Consider the following 16949-nt stretch of genomic DNA (forward strand, 5'->3'; position numbering starts at 1 on the left):
AAACGACAAAAGCTTCAACATTGTAGATTTCCATGTTTGAGTTCAAAATCGCGGAGGTTGTGTGACAATGTTATGCATGGCTTATATCAATGAGCCAAAGCATCAGTACTTTGTCGATCTCGTCCATGCGATTGACGACCTTCCTCTGCACCATGCTGACCTCTTCCTACATCAGAATGCTTTGCTGGATCGAATACATAGATGGGAAATTCCAAGAAAATTGTCCTTTTCAATATCGTAGGGAGTTTCTCATAGATTTGGGGTGGGAAAGGGATGAGAATGCTCGTTCGGTTTAGATATCGAGAGTATTCCTCCCAGTGATTGTCCTTCTCATATCGTTTCTTTGCACCAGGTCTTTCTTGGAGTGTCAAACCGGATACAAACATGAGTAGGGTAGTGAGGAAGATTGCACCGAGAATTGAAGCATAGAGAGCGGAACGGGCTCCACCATGGACATAGCCTTCGGCGGCAGGTGAGACTGCAATCATATAGATAGCTGCGATTCATTAGCGAGAGAAATATGTAGTTAGATGAGATGGCCTACCAAAATGAATGATGATCTCCCCAAAATAATTTGGATGACGACTCCATGAGAAGAAACCCTTGTCGCAGATTTTCGACTTGTCGCTATTGTTGACTTTGAAAAGATATTTCTGAATATCGCTCACACTCTCCATGATAATACCAATAGCGTAGAGAATGACTCCCGCGATATCACTAGCAGTGCCGAAAGCAGGCTGTGGGAATCTCGTGACTTTTGGGGAATTCAATATGGTGACCGGGAAAGAGACAACCCAAACCCAGAACATTTGGAATACCCAAAAGCCAAGAAACTTGAAGAAATTGTCACGCTTATCATCGAATCTATCATCTTTTCCGGTTTTCAGGATCCGGAATAATAGGAAAGCTGATAGGCGTGCTCCCCATACCATGATAAAAAGAGAGGCGACGATTTGACGTGCATGGTGATGACCACTGAATGCAAGCGTTATGATGGCAAGTACAACGAAGTTTGTTCCTCCAGCAAAATCTGAAATTAATATTAGCAGCTATCGAGTATATTTCGAGAAAAATAGGCTTGGTCTGACCTGTTAGTTTATCAAATTTGAGAGAAAATGCAATTGCGAAGAAGAACAATTGATACGCAACTGTAATCAAGAACGTTATTGCGAGGTAGTAATCATCTAATACATGGACGACGGTCATATCTGCGATATACAGTTGAACGTGTCTAAATGCGATGGTGGTTATGGTCCTTTACAATGGTTCGACGTTGTGGAAATGTCTCGAAGCAGAGGGGGAAGAAAAGTAAATATGATGGGATCTTGGGATGACAAGGCACTGCTTCTTGCCGTGTTGGGGGAGCTTGATGTCAGCCTAGCCTAGCTCTTAGAACTTGCCGTTCGTGTAATCGAGTCAACTTGTAGTAGATGTTACCTCCTAGTACCGGTATTGGTATTGTTAAATTGATACTGGAGTGTAATAGTCACAAAGGCACCGCATCAAAGAGGATGAAATGACCGATGTGGCTTAAAAATGTTTGGTTTTGGAGCTAGATAGAGATATGTAAATGCACTTCGGACACCCACGAAACTCCGTTGGGGTTCTTCCTCCTCTCCCCTTCATCGTTGAAACATGTGTGAAATCGACATTTCTGGCTTGGTACTTGGTGATAAACCTTCGCTAGATCGTGACGTACTCTATCTAGATGGGTACTAGGTAGTCTCTTCTGATTATTAATCAATAATCAATTTTACATATCAATCGAGGCTAGCTCGGCTAGTATCATTATAATAATCAGAGTCCAATGTAGATTGCTAGCTGGTAGGTACGGACACGGAGTACAGCATTGTAGATAGAAGTCGGAAGTTAATACGCCCGATCCTCTCTATTGACTTTTAAGCTTCATTTGCTACCCGAGTCCCGGCGTCTGGAATTTTCTACTCTGTCACGTGTCAGTGTGCTAGGCACTAGCATTTACGAGGTAACGAGGTAATCTATGCAAGGCTGATGGTTTGATCATTCTTGGGATTGATGAACATACCCGTGGACCTACATATCCTGGGTTTAATATATCTTATTATATTTCTAATCGTCTTCCATCCTTCTAATCTTACAAATTTGTTGCGTCTCATAGTAAGAAACATCTTCGTATGGGAATTGCTTCCACAAGATACCACAATCTGCATGTGATATCCACAGATAGGTATATAAAGCTGATCTACACATCCAAGTCATCGTTAAACATATTCCATCACAAAACTCTTTAGATCCGAGATCCGATAGGACAACAGCAATAACGGTTCTAGTTGCGAATTTCGAGTTTCTGATGGGGGTCAAACATTTCAACGTAATCCTCCCTAACATCGTCGCGCACTCCATTCAAATTCATTGATTCCACTTCCACTATACCTTATACACCCAAGGAAACCCGATGGAGTCTGCACAAAGCTTGTTTGCCATTCCAGGATTCATAATCCTCATTGGACAACATACTTGGAGTTTACAATTTGTACAACGGTTTGGGAATTCTCACGCCGCCAAGCTAGTCTGAAACCCCACACGTCTGGGATTCATTTTCCCCATACCAGGTGTACTTTCAAAAACTCTCTGACGTTTGAGATTCTTGCATCTCTTACATCCTAGGCAAATATCCTATCAAAAGTATTTCAAGCCACCACTTGCAAAGTATGCCTTTGCACTAGTCTCGTATCCTTACTGGATTTCCCTGCTGTTTATGTTATGCGTCGAGTTTCTTTCACTCAATCGTACCGCCGGGACCCTTGAACTCTTTCGATTTTTACCTGATCGAATCAATCATTTTGTCATGTCTGACTCCAGTGTGCCACTGTGAGTGTTGGCAAAGCTTCCCTATTCATATAAAAATTGAATCATATACCCCTGGCGGTTCGTAGACTTGATGGCGCCACGATCCCATATTCATCCGTCCATGATTCTCCCTTGGGCGTCGGGGATCTACATCTAGGACTACGCACTGCAGTGCTTCAACTCTCAATCATAGCGCCAAGGCTCATTGATGCACGGCTTGAGGGTCGTATGCATATCTGTTTCCACTTCCCTCATTGAATCACTTATCATCTGAGCACTCTCTTTTAAATCTCTTGTCATCTAATCAATTATAATTCTGCAGCTGCAGGTCACGCTCACTCATTACTTTTCATATTCTTTGCTTCATACAACGGCTGGGCTGTTGAGTACATTCATTGATACCTAAATTCAAACATCCAAGGGCAGGATACCAAATTATATTATATAACGGCAATATTGGAGAGGAGGATGAAGAGCTTTATAAGAGCATCGCTATTAGTGGCAGTGGGGGCGGCAGGTCTTGCACAGGTATGGTTTGAGAGGTGGTTCATGTTGTCGATGGTGGCTGATGATAATCTAGGGATATCGGTATGAAGCTAGAGGTTTAAGTGATATCATTGCCGCTCTCGAAGGAGGGGAGAAAGCGAGCGCAGCACCCGCGGTGACAAAGGAAATCACAAAGACAATGACTGTCACAAAGATTGCTCAGGGAGCAGCGGCGCCAACAGGAGCTGCAGTACAAGCTGCCGGAACTGGGTATGAAAACCAGTCTTTCAGAACTAGTCAAAAACTAACAATTCCAGTGGCCAATTCTCTTTCCTCACTTCGACCGTCTTCGGTTCAGGAGCTCCGCCTACCGTTACTGTCACTCCACTACCTCAAATGGTTACCCAAACAGTCACCGAAACTGAGCAAGTAATGGTAACTATGATGGCTACGCAAATGTCAGTGGTAACATCTATGGTTACTATGACTATGATGCAAACAACTACCGTCATGGTATCAGGTATGTTGAATCCATATTTAAGATATCTTCCATGGAACTAACCCGATATCAAAGTTCCAATGCAAGGTGCTACAACAGCAGCATCAATTAGCACATCCTTAACTGAAGCTGCTATTCAAGGAGCTACAGTCGCGAGTGTCACCACATCAGCTGCGATACAAGCTGGAGGATCACCAGCTCCTGCACTGGGAGCTGCACAAGTCGCACAGCCAAATCCCGTGGATATCAACACATTCTCCTTGTCCAGCAGTTTAGTCCTTGGTAATCTTGCTGTGGCGACAGCGGTCTGAGATCAGAGCTTGATGCTCGAATAGTAATGAAATGGGTTTAAAAGAGAAGTAATATTAGATTGTGTAGGGCTATACTCCCGAAAGATACCAAATTCGTTGTAAATATACGTTCAAAAAATGACACCACAAAGGAAAAAAATAGCAAAAGAATATAAAAATCAACTATTAGCTTTCGCTTTTATTATATTATTAGTATCTATAATTGCAGGAGCTGTAGGAGATGTTTCCTTCGATGAGCTCGAATTGGAGTCGGCGGCTTTCAAGGCTTCCATCCTCTGTTTCTTTGCCTGTCTCTTACTTATCTGGGGTTGCTCGTTCTCCTTCACCTCATTATTATCATCGGCTTTCCTTTTTCCCTTTCCCTTTTCCCCATTATTTACTTTAGTCTTCTGTGCCTCGCTGATTTCAGTGTCCTTCGCAACGCTCCGTTCACCACCATAAACCACATCCACCAATCCTCTGTAAGAACTTCTTTTTAGTCCCTCATTTATAACCACCGATCTTGGATTGTCGCCCAATCCTTCCATGCCTCTTTCTCTACCCAATCCCCATACTGCCATCAAATTGACTACATCTGCTGGGCCTCTGATACCCAATGCAGTCTTGGCTTCACTACTTATGACAATCCCTCTTCCCCTCGTAGCTCTGAATATGCCCAGACAATTACTTATAAAGTTTTTGCGCGCATTTGAATCTTCCATCGTAGCTTGCGCGTAACATATCTCAAATCTAATGCCACGATGTATAGCAGCCATGAGAGGCTTAGGTTTGAAGTGAAATGGATATCGTTGTGTGAGATCAAGGGATATGAGAGAGTGCTCAGCTAGATTAAGACATGCTGCGAGAAATGCCTTTTCTGTGGTAGGGCGAATTGCGACAATATCGTAGGCGGATGAAATGGCTGAGAGACGGTGGTTGAGGGAGGGATCGGAGAGAGTGAGGGTGCAACGGCGGAGAATGACTGTTTTGGGAGGCACTGTGAAAAGGAATTTCGTAGGTATTGGGTTTGTTATAGTGGAAGGAAGCGGTCCGCTTTGGATGTGATTAAGAGCTATGGTGCCGTAGCCTAATTCTGAAAGAAATGAGATTGTCCTTTGGAGATCAAGAGGGTCTTTACTTGATGACCAAGGAATATTGAGATCGTAGAGCATATTCGCGTTAGTTCTGTTGTTTGATATGCCTTTGCATTGATAATCCTCCGATAGATTTCCTTGCGATGGGAAAAAGGTGTACTATATAATCGCGAAAGATGAAGCTTGATAACAAAAATTATTATCCGTCATTCAGCCTTGGCCAACTTTTGAAAAGGCTGTCGGTAACCTTTTATTTAAGGCCACCCGATCGAAAATAACTCCTGCGCTAGCGCGGGGTGTGTTTACCATCCATCAAGAATTCGTAGCACATCAACATCAGATCATTATTTTCTACAACATCGTACAAGGTCATCCTGCGAATCTTTGCCAGAACCATCCGGTCGAACAATCAGGTTCTTATCAATCGGCGACTCACTCCGGATCTCGATATTTTCGAAAAGGCGGTCTCTACACGATTTGCGCGGCGCCGCCTTCCCATACTAGGCCGGCCGCAAAATGGCTCGCGTCTATGCGGATGTCAACCAGCAGATGCCACGGGCATATTGGGATTATGATAGTGTAAATATTACCTGGGGCGTATTGGAGAACTATGAAGTTGTGCGCAAGATTGGTAAGTCGGCAATACCTCCTTCCCCAAGAGTTGTTTTGCTTTTACCCGCTCGTGGCTATGTGTGTGCTGCTTACTGACACGCGGATGTGTGTCCATGTAGGACGAGGAAAGTATTCGGAAGTCTTTGAGGGAATCAATGTGGCCAACTACCAAAAATGTGTGATTAAGGTGTTGAAGCCGGTCAAGAAGAAGAAGATCAAGAGAGAGATCAAGATCCTACAGAACTTGTCAGGAGGCCCAAATATTGTCGCCCTCCTTGACGTTGTTAGGGATAGTCAAGTAAATCCAACTTTTCCTTCTCTCCCGGGCGAACCTTTTTCCCTAGTTGGGAAGACGGGCAAATGCGCGCTCACTGGCCTTGAACAACCCCTTGAAGAAGAAACAGACGACTCATTCATGATGCAGAGCAAAACACCTTCGTTGATTTTCGAATTCGTCAACAACACCGACTTCCGTAGCCTTTACCCTAAGTTTATCGATTACGATGTTCGATTTTATATTTATGAGCTCTTGAAGGTATGAGGTCCCAATTTTCAGAAAACCTTGAAGTTTCTAACGTCGATAGGCATTGGACTTTTGTCACAGCAAAGGCATTATGCACAGAGATGTCAAGCCTCATAACGTGATGATTGATCATGAGAACAGAAAGGTAGGATTCTCAATAGCTGGAAGAATATCTTGACTGACTTGTAGGATTAGTTGAGACTTATCGATTGGGGTCTTGCGGAATTCTATCATCAAGGCACCGAGTACAACGTCCGAGTCGCATCAAGATATTTCAAGGGACCTGAATTGCTTGTTGACTTCCAGGAATATGACTACTCCTTGGATATGTGGTCTTTAGGTGCCATGTTCGCTTCGATGATTTTCAGAAAGGAACCATTCTTCCACGGAAATAGCAACTCGGATCAATTAGTCAAAATTGCTAAAGTTCTCGGCACTGAAGATTTATTCGACTACCTCGACAAATACGAGATTGAGCTTGACGCACAATATGACGATATTCTAGGCAGATTCCCAAAGAAGAACTGGCACAGCTTTGTCAATGCTGAGAACCAACGATTTGTTACTAATGAAGCTATCGACTTCTTAGACAAACTTCTCCGATATGATCACCAAGTATGCCTACCGTTATCAAGCCTCGTCTTACATATACTGACATGTGATTTAGGAACGTTTGACTGCTAAGGAAGCCATGGCCCATCCTTTCTTTGCACCTATTCGTGCTGATGAGGCGGCTGCACGTGGTACCCCAGCTCCTACTACATGATTCCACTCCATCCGATACGACTTTAAAAACTTACCCGACATTCATATACGGGCTCATTTTTGACTTTTAACGTTCATATGAGCTAGTCCAATTCTGAATAGCGTTATGCCATTTGGCTTGATAATGTTCTTCTCTCAGAGCCGCCTTCCATACTTCACTTTAATACATCGAGTATGAGAATCATGGGGATGTTCGTTTCGATTGGGGGATCTGGAGGAGGGTTGCAGGACCAGGCGTTGATGAATTTTTTTACGCGACCGAAGTTGCATACCCTCTGCTCTTACTTTTCGTCGAGCATTGAAAGTTTTAATGCGAACTCTAGATAGGCTAAATCAACTCAAGATTTTGTGTTTATCGCGTTATAGTCCATGCGCGGTCTTTCAAAATATAATATATTGTTTTTTACTCCTCTTGTCCCCATTGTTCTTGATGTATTGGATGTTGTGCCTGTGAGGGGTGTATGACATGATTCGTGGACCGGGAGCGGGGAGACGACTTTGCTCCGGTCCCGCCCCACAGCGTCCAACCTTTGAAAGATAAATCCCCAACGGCGACGGGTTGGGATTACCATTTCCTCTCCGTTTAACATTGAGGTAATATTCTCGATATATGAAAAGCGAATTTAGAAATACGTGATGTCAACAACCAATCATATAGGAAAGAGTCACCTCAGCTCCCGGGCATGCGGGACTTGCGCATTGGCAAAAGCAAAATGTGTACCACGACCGGGAGGATTAAGTGCGAAATGTGAAAGGTACATATGACTGAAGTTTTCATTGCCATTATACTAGGCTATTTACTAATCATAATAGATGCCATCGTCTAAAGAAAGATTGTGTGGCACAAACTCCTTCTATAAGGGCTCATAAGCCTCAGAAGACTACGTATGCACTGTTCTCTCCACAACTATTTATCACACTTTTAATGTCGATTCTAGTCGAGTTGCACAATTAGATAAGAAACTTGATGGAATTGTGAATCTCCTGCAACAGCAACAACAAGGCGTTCATTCCCAAGATGCAAAGCCGACATTCTCTCCACTAGTCATCAATGAAAACATCCTCCCCAGATCACCACCCCTCTCCGAACTAGAACCGGTAAATCCAATTCCTAACAGAAATACTTCCCATGTCATCCCTGAACCCCTCGAACCGAGTAAAAGGCAATCCGTCTATGAAAAAAGCACAAATGCCTGTCTTCTCGCCCACGCCAACTCGGATCTCGAGCCCAACGATAAGGAGATCGAGAGGCTGGTAAGATTATACCAGATGGAAATGACGGCGAAATTTCCCTTTGTGGTCATTGAAACGGGAGGATTGACCGGGAAGCAATGGGTGGCGAGCAAACCCGTGCTGGGAAAGGCGGTTTTGATGGCGGCGAGTTATTATAATTTGCCGAGGCAGACGGTTTATGAGACGGCGTTGGTGAGGGATTTGACGGAGAGGATTATGGTGAGGAGGGAAAAGACTTTAGAGTTGTTGCAGACGATTTTGGTTTTTTGTGGTTGGTGAGTAGTTTGTTTTTCTCTTTCGTTTCTGTAACGCTCTTGTTGGGCTGGTGGGCAAGAATCGCAATTTCGGTTGCTGTCTGAACGAATAAGACGTCTTTTGGATACCAAAGAAGCTCGAGTTCAGAGACTTGGAGGCTAGAAGTAGCATAATTTGTTTTAGAAAAGGTAATTTACTGACACATATAAATGATTAGGTATCATTACCATTGTTTAGGCCATCCTCACTTGAACAATCTCATAGGCTTAGCAATGGGGCTTGCTGGGGACTTGGGACTGAATAAACCACCATCAGCCGATAGATTCAGGTATCCATTTGGCCACAGTAGAGCCACAGCGGGAGATTTCTCAAGAAGAACTATGGAGCAGAGAAGGGCTTTGGCTGGTTTATTCTATCTAACTTCTTTGTAAGCTTCAGAATTTATTTTATTTTATTTCATTTCAATGCATCTTTGCTAATTTACGTCTAGAGTTGCAACGGGCTTTCAGCGTATAGATGCTATGAGATATTCCATACATCTTGATGAATGTGTTCGTTCCATAGAGAAGAAACCAGAACATACTACAGATCTCTTAATAGTTGAGTTAGTGAAGATATCGCATCTTGGAGAAAAGATTGGGCAAGCGGTCTTACTTGTTCAGAATGATGGTGAAATTCAAGTCCCTACTGCATTGAAGTTGGGTTCATTTCAGATGGAGCTAGATGTGTTGAAGAAGGGTGTTCCTAGTGCTCTAGAAGATAATGGTACGTGTTTCAATTCATTCTTTTTTATAAGTTGAAATCATGTATTTCAGTTAGGCTTCCACACTTAAATGGCTCTTGTAATTAAGGAACTAATACGTACAATCAGTAATCCTACAGCTTCACCATCACATTTCCACCATCCGTCTCTATGAAGTCGCGTTGACTAATGGCTGGATACCCACAAACGCAACGCAATCACCTCAATCTATTTCAGCAACCCGAACAATTCACCCACCGCCTTTACATCCGTCTCAACTCCAATCTCTCTACACCTGTCTCCACCACACACGCTCTTTCGTCCACTTAATTCTCTCTGTTCCTCCGTCCACCTATCTAAGTCAACCTATTGCCCCATGGTCCCTCCTCGCCTATGCCCTCATGGTTCTCGCCCGTCTGTCCTTCTATCAAAACCCACTTCTCCCCTCCTGGACCCTCAATTTCGTCCGCGAAGTCTGCGATCTCTCCTGGGTGTTGAAAGAGCTAGCAGAGCGTAACGATAAAGCGAAATTTGTAGATATTAACATCACTACCGAAGATGGAGAATGGGGGAAAGACGCAGAGGTGGGTAGTGATGGAAGAAGGGTAGGAGAGGGCTGGACAGATTGTTTCGACAAGTTTGCGAGGAAGATTCGTTTAGTGAAGGGGTGGTATGATCAGAAGGTTGCGGCTTATGGGAGTTCGGCGCAGTCGCAGCCGTTGGGGTACGGGTTCAGAGTCGATAGGAATGCGGTGGAGGGTAGTGGTGGTGGGAGCGAGGATGTTATTGAAGGGGCCACGTTGACGCAGGTTGATACTGGATTGGGGGTGTGGTAAATGAACAGGCGAGCTCAGATGCATTGCCAGTGTTGGGTGATATGGATATGAGCTCTTGGGATGGATTCGATGAGCAGAATTTTTGGATGGATTTGGGTGGGGAATGGGATATAGATGGATTGGAGGCTATGAGTGCTATACTGTAGGTACACTAAATGCATGTCTCTGAAGTTCCATGCTCTTCTATTCTCATTGTCCGACTGAAGAACGGATCGTGTATGGTTTGGATTCGAGAGGGAACCTCCGAGACCTCCTGAAAATCTCGAAGCTCAAAATTACCTGCTCAGACAAACCTCGATCAAATCTTCCCACTCCTTTCAAAAATGCTATTGTTTATTTCGAAACATGTTTCTCGCATCATTCTTTTCCTGTTGCAGCGTTGTTCATAATATCTTTGTGTTGTGATAATTGTGGCGTAATACCTGGAAGCTCGGTACCCCTGGCTCAAACACGAACTTGGAATTACAAAGAACTCCCTTTTTTTGCTACTGGCTATCTCAGCCTCGAACTTCTTCTTCTGAGAACCTTTGAATTTGCCTTCCTTGAATCATATTGTATCTGTTGTGGTATTGTTCCATTATGGAGTTCAGATCTTGAACAACTGCTCGAGGGGAGTATATAAATCGGAATATCTCCCCTAGTATTTGCTTTTCTATTACCCAGTTTCATCAATTACAATCACTTCCACAACTAAACAACCTTCCAAATTCTCCAAACCATTGAAGTATAGCAGCCTATTCCAGAATTTTTCTCCTCCAGATTGACCTTCAAAGCATAATAACCAAAAACAACATCCAAAAGTCTTCATCTTCTTCCACCCAAAATGTCTCAAACACGCGCCGCCTAATCTCTCGTCCAAAGTCTCTCTCCTCTCCCCCCCCAATACTCTCCCCGCACCAGAAAACTCAGCGCTCGCGAAGCTACCCGCGCATTCGTTTCTAGAGAGGTTAAACACATGGTCAGAGTAACAAGAGGAGACAATACTCGGGAGATCCGCAAACAGGCTCGCAAAGCACGGGATATGGATAGAAGGCTCAAGATTCAGAGGTATTGGGAAGATTATGAGGATGCTTTAAAGGGGGAGTGATGAGTGAATATGAAGGAGAGAGTGTTGTTCGTGTTGGTGTTGTGATATCCTAGGTGTTGTGGTTGTTGTTTTCTTGTTGTTGTTGGAGGAGGAGAGAAGCATCGACCCCAGATTTGAATACTTGGATTGATTGCATGATGTTGTAGTTTCTTTCTTCCTTTCTTTCTTGCGCTTTCATTCTGACTGAAGCTATGAAGGGTAGACTACTCCTAAATGGAACCAGTCAGAATCTATACAACTATTCTAATTAGACTCATATAATTGATTTGCGATTTTGAAGTTTTGACTTGACATGTGCGTATTTTTTTTTCTCTCTTTCACAAAAGAGGAAATTATTGTAATAGCAACCCCTTTTGATTCATATTATGCCCTTCACTTGAACTATAACCTAGGAAAGCTCACCATGTGACTTTGATAATAACGGGTCTGGCTAAACAAAACAAACCCAGTCTAATCCTACTATTTTGAATTATTGAGTCGGGGGTCTTTGAAGTGAAAATGGGATGCAATTTGATAACTGAATTTGGGATAAGAAAGATAAAATAGTATTGAATAGGGGTTCGCTCGCTTGCCCCTATATTGTACAATCAGCGCTTTTTAAACCCCGATTATGCAATGCAGTAAATCATATCATTTTCTAACCACAAACTACTACCCACACCTCTACATATAATCTCCTCTAGATGAAGCTCAAGCCTCCACGTAATCCACTCAACTCGTCCCTCAACTCCAAAACATCAACTCCTACCCTTCCAGCTACTTCTCCTCTCCTCTGACTCCCAAGTTCCATCCATCTTCCTAGCACTCCTCCATCAATAATAGTTCTTCCTCCTACAATCCCCTCATTTGCATCTCTGTCTATTCGGTATGCTCTGGGATTGAGACCGCAGGGATGATAGAGGGTGTTTGTAAGATGTGAAACGAGAGTGCCGAAGCGTCGGTATTGGGATTCTGTTAGAGGTGAGAGAAGAGCGAGGGTGCCGGTGCGAGAAGTGAGAAGGAGGGGTTGAGAAGGAGAGGGTGTATCTTCTTGAGGTGAGGGACTAGGAGATGGAGAGGGGGCAGTGGTTAATGGGGGTAGTGGTCGGGTGGTGGGAAGAAGTGTCATGGTTGTGGGGTGGTGAGCACCGAGGGAGAAGGTGGTGCGGTGAAGGAGGAGGTGGCCCTGGAGAGATTTGGGATCTGTGTATTTGTAAGTCAAGGAGTTAGTGCAAGCCAATTGGCCGAGAAAACAGGAAATGGAATGAAAATCAGAACATACGTTCAGGATCATATTGCATAATATGCAAGTTCCCATCAGCGTCTGCAGCCACAATAAACAGATCTTTTCCATCTGGTAATAGGTCTGCACACAGTACTTCCATCTTCGCAGCACTCTTTCCAAAGAGTAGCATCCTGTACGGTTCTTCCGTATATCCCGCAAACCAAACACCTTTCAAAGCGTCCGCCATTACGCAGAGACCGGTACCAGGTAATTCCTTGACAGAAGTAACATAGCAATTCATATCCATAAATGCAACTGGCAAGTTTGTGCCATCTTCCTTGAGACCTCTGACCATACATTTTTGGCCTTGCGCAACAAGCATGAAACCCTGAGTTCCAATTTCGGAAAGACCAGTTACGGGACCACCGGCACCACGAGTGATGATCTCAGAAGAGATCAGTTTTAATTTTTTGTTTGTCTCAGGTCTATCTGGTTCTGGAACAACGGTAACGACATCATAAACGTAGAGGCGACCAGTGGTTGCGAGATCTTCTCCTTTGGTTATAGCTGTTCCAACGGCAATCAAGTGTTTACGCTCGTTGGTGACTTCTGATATCACCAGATTCATCGTTTTTATGCAGGTTATGAGTTCGCAGGGTTCAAGTTCGATGGTATCGATGACGGACCAGTTCACGGGGCTGATTAATTTGAGAAAGCTTTTTTCGATTGATGGCTTCAGGGCAATGTTTTCCTCTTGCCAAGTTTTGCGGTGGTCATCATCTTTGGGCAATTCAAAGTCCGTGAAGGTGCTTGTACCTATAACATATGTTTGTAGCGGTGGATGATATGCCACAGCGTGAACATCTTCACCTATCTCAATCTTTCGTAGGGCCATTCCAATATCGGCAAACGTGGTATTTGGTGGGAATTGTGCTACGCGGGCGACTCCCTCTGTGTTGGCATAGATGAATCCTCTGTCACAACCTTCGGTATGAAAACTACTAAGACTGCGAACTCCTGTTCCTTGCAGGCTGAGAACTTTGGGTACTGTTTTAGAGCTCTTGATGATGAAACTTGGAGATCCGCCTGGCATGAAGACAGTACTGTACCCACCGAGATTTGAGATAGCTCGCATTGGCTTATCGCTGGTCTGTTGAGCTCCATCGGCCTGCTCTTCAGCAGACACATCAGGAGCTTGTGTCAGATGCATGTTCTGTATCTTCAGAAATTGAAGTGTAGATGAGAGAAGATCCGGAGACGCAGACTTTATTCGGAACGGTTCATAGATGGTAAGATCATCGTTTGAGGGTCGAAGCTAAATCAGTTAGTACATAAAGGAGTAGATTCAAGTGCAGATTCTTACAATAAGATAAGGGGATTGAGAAACAGAATCTCCTAGGTTAGCTACTAATATCTCTGTCAAGGTTTCCCGAGCTGCCGATTTCCTGGCTGTATAATCGGCTGAAAGCACAGGCGGAACAAAACATATTCCTTCCGCGACATAAATTGGCTTAGAAAGATCGGGCAGTGCGTAAATCTGAAAGTATTAGGAATTGAACCGTGGAAAGTTTGGAAGAAAACTCACGTGCAGTGCTCCACCCGCACTAAGTAAAAACATCTTAACATTCTCCCCTGCCTTGTTCGATTTGCCATCGGAGAAAGCTCCGCTATAGTCATCATACAAACAGCCAGTCAGCCATTTCGTAGAAAGCAAAATATCATCAACCCTTTCTATCTCTTCAAGGTCATTGTCGTCGTCACATTGTGCAACAAAAATGCTCGCATCGTCTCTTATTAGTAGGAGAAATGGATCTGCGAAGCTTGCACTGATGATCTTCGGCTCTGCTCCCGTCTCATCATCGAGCATCGGCAATATTTGTGCAAGACCAAGATCTACACCACAGATACAGAGTCAGTTACGCTTCTAATTAATCATATAGTGGCGCGAAGAGGCATGTCGCAGGGAACAGATTGCATGAGGCACAGTTGTAATGTTGATAATTCGCTTTCATTGTTGCTATAGGATATGATAGATTTCCAGATAGCGCCCCGGACGGCGAAAACATATAAGCGGAAAATAAAAAATTTCCCCAAGACTTGTCCCAGCCTACATGCCCATCCATCCGACCACACGAGTTGAAAGGGGTATGATTCAAGGAAAGGTGCGAACTTACCACCGTCATAACTTCTCACTTCAGACTTTAGAATTTGAACAACACGCATGCCATTGCCAAGCGTACCAGCTTCGATTGTGGATCCAGCGGCTGGTTCGAATTCTGTCCCGGTTAAAGCTTCAAAACCGGCATCCGTTAACGCATATACAGCAGATTCGTCAATAGCATCTTCGGCATCAGAAGCTTTGGAAACTATCATTAGTCTATCATATTGAGCATCGACGCCATAGTCACCGCTAGTGACAGATTTCTCCTTATTCACTTGTAATCCTTTCGGTGCCGGTCTCTTTGTGCTCATGGTCCATATACCACGAGCTTCTGGTAACTCGAATCGGCCTATGACGTTTGGTTGGATTTCACGATTAATGACTGCCAAGGAGCCTCCTTTTTCACGACCGACAGCAGCTACGAGCTGAAGTTCGCTCTGAACACCGCTAAGTTTTAGCTCTTCTTCCTTACCCAAACTCAATGCGGTTTCTCCGAACACGATGTTTGTGATTGGTGCTATGTTGACCATGGAATCATGTATACGAAATGTGTAGTCACCCGTTTTACTGTTTGATGCAGTAATATTTGCAGTAGCATGAGTGATTGTGGGTCCATCGCCGTACAGATCATCGTCATCATCTTCTAAATCTTCATCTTCAAGCATGGATTCATCAACTTCAGCTATTGCTGAACTGTCAAGCTTTGACTTCCGACGTGAAGTTTGTCCCGACTTCCTAGTCCAGCCTAGAATGACAGAATCTGATACCTCACTTCCAACGAATAATGATCCTGCGCCAAGAGAACTTACACATGACGCAGCTCCAGTCAATATGGCGCCTCCTAACTCTGCACTTACTCGTCGAATGCTTAGGCCAGAGACCGATCTTCCGTCCATACGAAAGCTCAGGATAGCAATATCGCCACTATGTAGTATAATGAGCATCTCTCCATTTTCGATAGATAGTTGGTCAATTTTGCAACCTTCTAACCGAAGGTCAAGATCAGACTGGTCCAGAAGACTGAAGCCAGTACATTGCTTTGCAAACATGTTGACAGCAACACCGTTAGCTTTACCAGCTTGATCGATATGTATCAACTCATTAGTACCAACTAGAAGAGCTCCGCCCACAGGTGGGGCTAGTGGGATGATTCTGAAGAGGTCGTAAGGCAACCCTCCAACGGAAAGAATGGTGGTCGACGCTTTTTGATGTATATCCAGGGTGAACACCATATAAGTCAAGTGATCTCGACGCTCTTGCAGTAAAGCCGAAGATGGTGCCATGGTAGACGTGAGAATTCCAAAAGTTGGCTCTCTATATTCATACAGAAATTCGAGGTGGATTGTAAAGATGATGTTGGGATCGAGTGAAGATAATCGTAGAACAAAAGAGGATCCATATGGTGTATCTAACTTTCCATCTTCCGCTGCAGTCTTTTGTGAAATTTTCGTAGGGCGAGGGCCGTCCAACTCCTCATCCCAATCGTCCATATTGACATCTTCGTCTTGTTTAAAAGGCAGAATTGCAAGGTTCCGCGCTCCGAATTTCAATGCAGCACACCTGCTTCCTGGGTCGACAGTAAGGTAATTGACACAGTCTGAAAGACTTGGTGCCCATGGACTTCCTTGCAGTTCGTCTTGTTCATAAAAATGGACTGAGATTGTTGATATGCCAGGCCGTTCTGGGTCCCATTCCACCAAACTGAGCTTTGCATCCTTGAATCCCACTAAAAGTGCTTCACCTCCAGTCTTTGACGATATAGTCTTCACCCGAACAAGAGATGTGACCGTCCCAGATAAGTTATATTCAGCTATAAGTACGAGTTTCGTTGTTCGAGCTAATTCTGGTCGCTGTATAATCGAATCTGTGCCGAGAAAAGAGTCTTCGACTCCGTCATCGTTATTAACTCTAGGATCAATATTTGTGTCATCTTTTGCTGTCGAAGAATCCTTTCCAGATAGGTCGTCGAGATCCACGGATACGGTCTTGGTTGTAAATATCTGTAGTAACGAGGATTTTGCGACGACGAGGTTTCTGGCATCTGCGGACAAGAAGGGGAGAGATAAGGAATGTGTGACAGCTGTAGGAGGTGTCAGCTCCGTATAGCATTGCATTATGGACTAAAGTAAAGCATTAAAAGCACCAAATCGTAGTAAAATTCGAACTTCTGTTGAAGTTGTTGATATGGATACTCAAGATTATCAGTCCAGTCAAATGTCGGTGCGTCGCGACCCGCGATTTACACAAATTTTAGCGTTCTCGGTGCTGGACGACTGTATTGACCTATCACTGTCCCTTGAAGCCTTCATGCAGCTTTTGGAGGTCCTGGCGGT

General features: G+C 44.1%; 6 protein-coding genes across 6 annotated transcripts; 3 read left to right on the forward strand and 3 right to left on the reverse strand.

Moving 5' to 3' along the window:
• Positions 1–86: 86 nt before the first annotated feature.
• On the reverse strand, positions 87–1206 carry EAF02_002733 (uncharacterized protein; the record flags this gene model as incomplete). The annotated part of the gene is made up of 3 exons (XM_038898781.1): positions 87–496; positions 545–1030; positions 1089–1206. The coding sequence occupies 3 exons, from the start codon at positions 1204–1206 to the stop codon at positions 87–89; spliced, it is 1014 nt and encodes a 337-aa protein (XP_038761069.1).
• A 2091-nt stretch (positions 1207–3297) lies between these two features.
• EAF02_002734 (uncharacterized protein) lies at positions 3298–4125 on the forward strand (the record flags this gene model as incomplete). The annotated part of the gene is made up of 4 exons (XM_038898782.1): positions 3298–3357; positions 3410–3585; positions 3633–3835; positions 3890–4125. 4 exons carry the CDS (start codon positions 3298–3300, stop codon positions 4123–4125), a joined length of 675 nt encoding a protein of 224 aa, XP_038761070.1.
• A 158-nt stretch (positions 4126–4283) lies between these two features.
• Positions 4284–5276, reverse strand: EAF02_002735 (uncharacterized protein; the record flags this gene model as incomplete). Its single annotated transcript, XM_038898783.1, has 1 exon — positions 4284–5276. One exon carries the CDS (start codon positions 5274–5276, stop codon positions 4284–4286), a length of 993 nt encoding a protein of 330 aa, XP_038761071.1.
• Positions 5277–5526: 250 nt separating this feature from the next.
• On the forward strand, positions 5527–7625 carry EAF02_002736 (uncharacterized protein). Its single transcript, XM_038898784.1, has 5 exons — positions 5527–5829; positions 5930–6345; positions 6395–6478; positions 6529–6948; positions 7001–7625. The coding sequence occupies exons 1-5, from the start codon at positions 5715–5717 to the stop codon at positions 7097–7099; spliced, it is 1134 nt and encodes a 377-aa protein (XP_038761072.1). The 5' UTR covers positions 5527–5714; the 3' UTR covers positions 7100–7625.
• A 109-nt stretch (positions 7626–7734) lies between these two features.
• On the forward strand, positions 7735–10164 carry EAF02_002737 (uncharacterized protein; the record flags this gene model as incomplete). The annotated part of the gene is made up of 6 exons (XM_038898785.1): positions 7735–7853; positions 7912–7983; positions 8037–8606; positions 8804–9013; positions 9077–9351; positions 9458–10164. 6 exons carry the CDS (start codon positions 7735–7737, stop codon positions 10162–10164), a joined length of 1953 nt encoding a protein of 650 aa, XP_038761073.1.
• Positions 10165–11930: 1766 nt separating this feature from the next.
• Positions 11931–16730, reverse strand: EAF02_002738 (uncharacterized protein; the record flags this gene model as incomplete). The annotated part of the gene is made up of 5 exons (XM_038898786.1): positions 11931–12433; positions 12513–13770; positions 13819–13992; positions 14041–14348; positions 14630–16730. The coding sequence occupies 5 exons, from the start codon at positions 16728–16730 to the stop codon at positions 11931–11933; spliced, it is 4344 nt and encodes a 1447-aa protein (XP_038761074.1).
• Positions 16731–16949: the final 219 nt, after the last annotated feature.

The sequence above is a fragment of the Botrytis sinoallii genome, assembly GCF_014898435.1.
Source record: "Botrytis sinoallii strain Bc 23 chromosome Unknown BSIN_004, whole genome shotgun sequence".
Lineage (NCBI taxonomy): Eukaryota > Fungi > Ascomycota > Leotiomycetes > Helotiales > Sclerotiniaceae > Botrytis > Botrytis sinoallii.

Excerpts from the sequence above, each read along its gene's own strand:
- EAF02_002736 (XM_038898784.1), top strand. The coding sequence starts at position 5,715 with ATGGCTCGCGTCTATGCGGATGTCAACCAGCAGATGCCACGGGCATAT. Across the intron at positions 6,479-6,528 it reads TTGATCATGAGAACAGAAAG|TTGAGACTTATCGATTGGGG; the intron begins GTAGGATTCTCA and ends TTGTAGGATTAG. Across the intron at positions 6,949-7,000 it reads TTCTCCGATATGATCACCAA|GAACGTTTGACTGCTAAGGA; the intron begins GTATGCCTACCG and ends CATGTGATTTAG.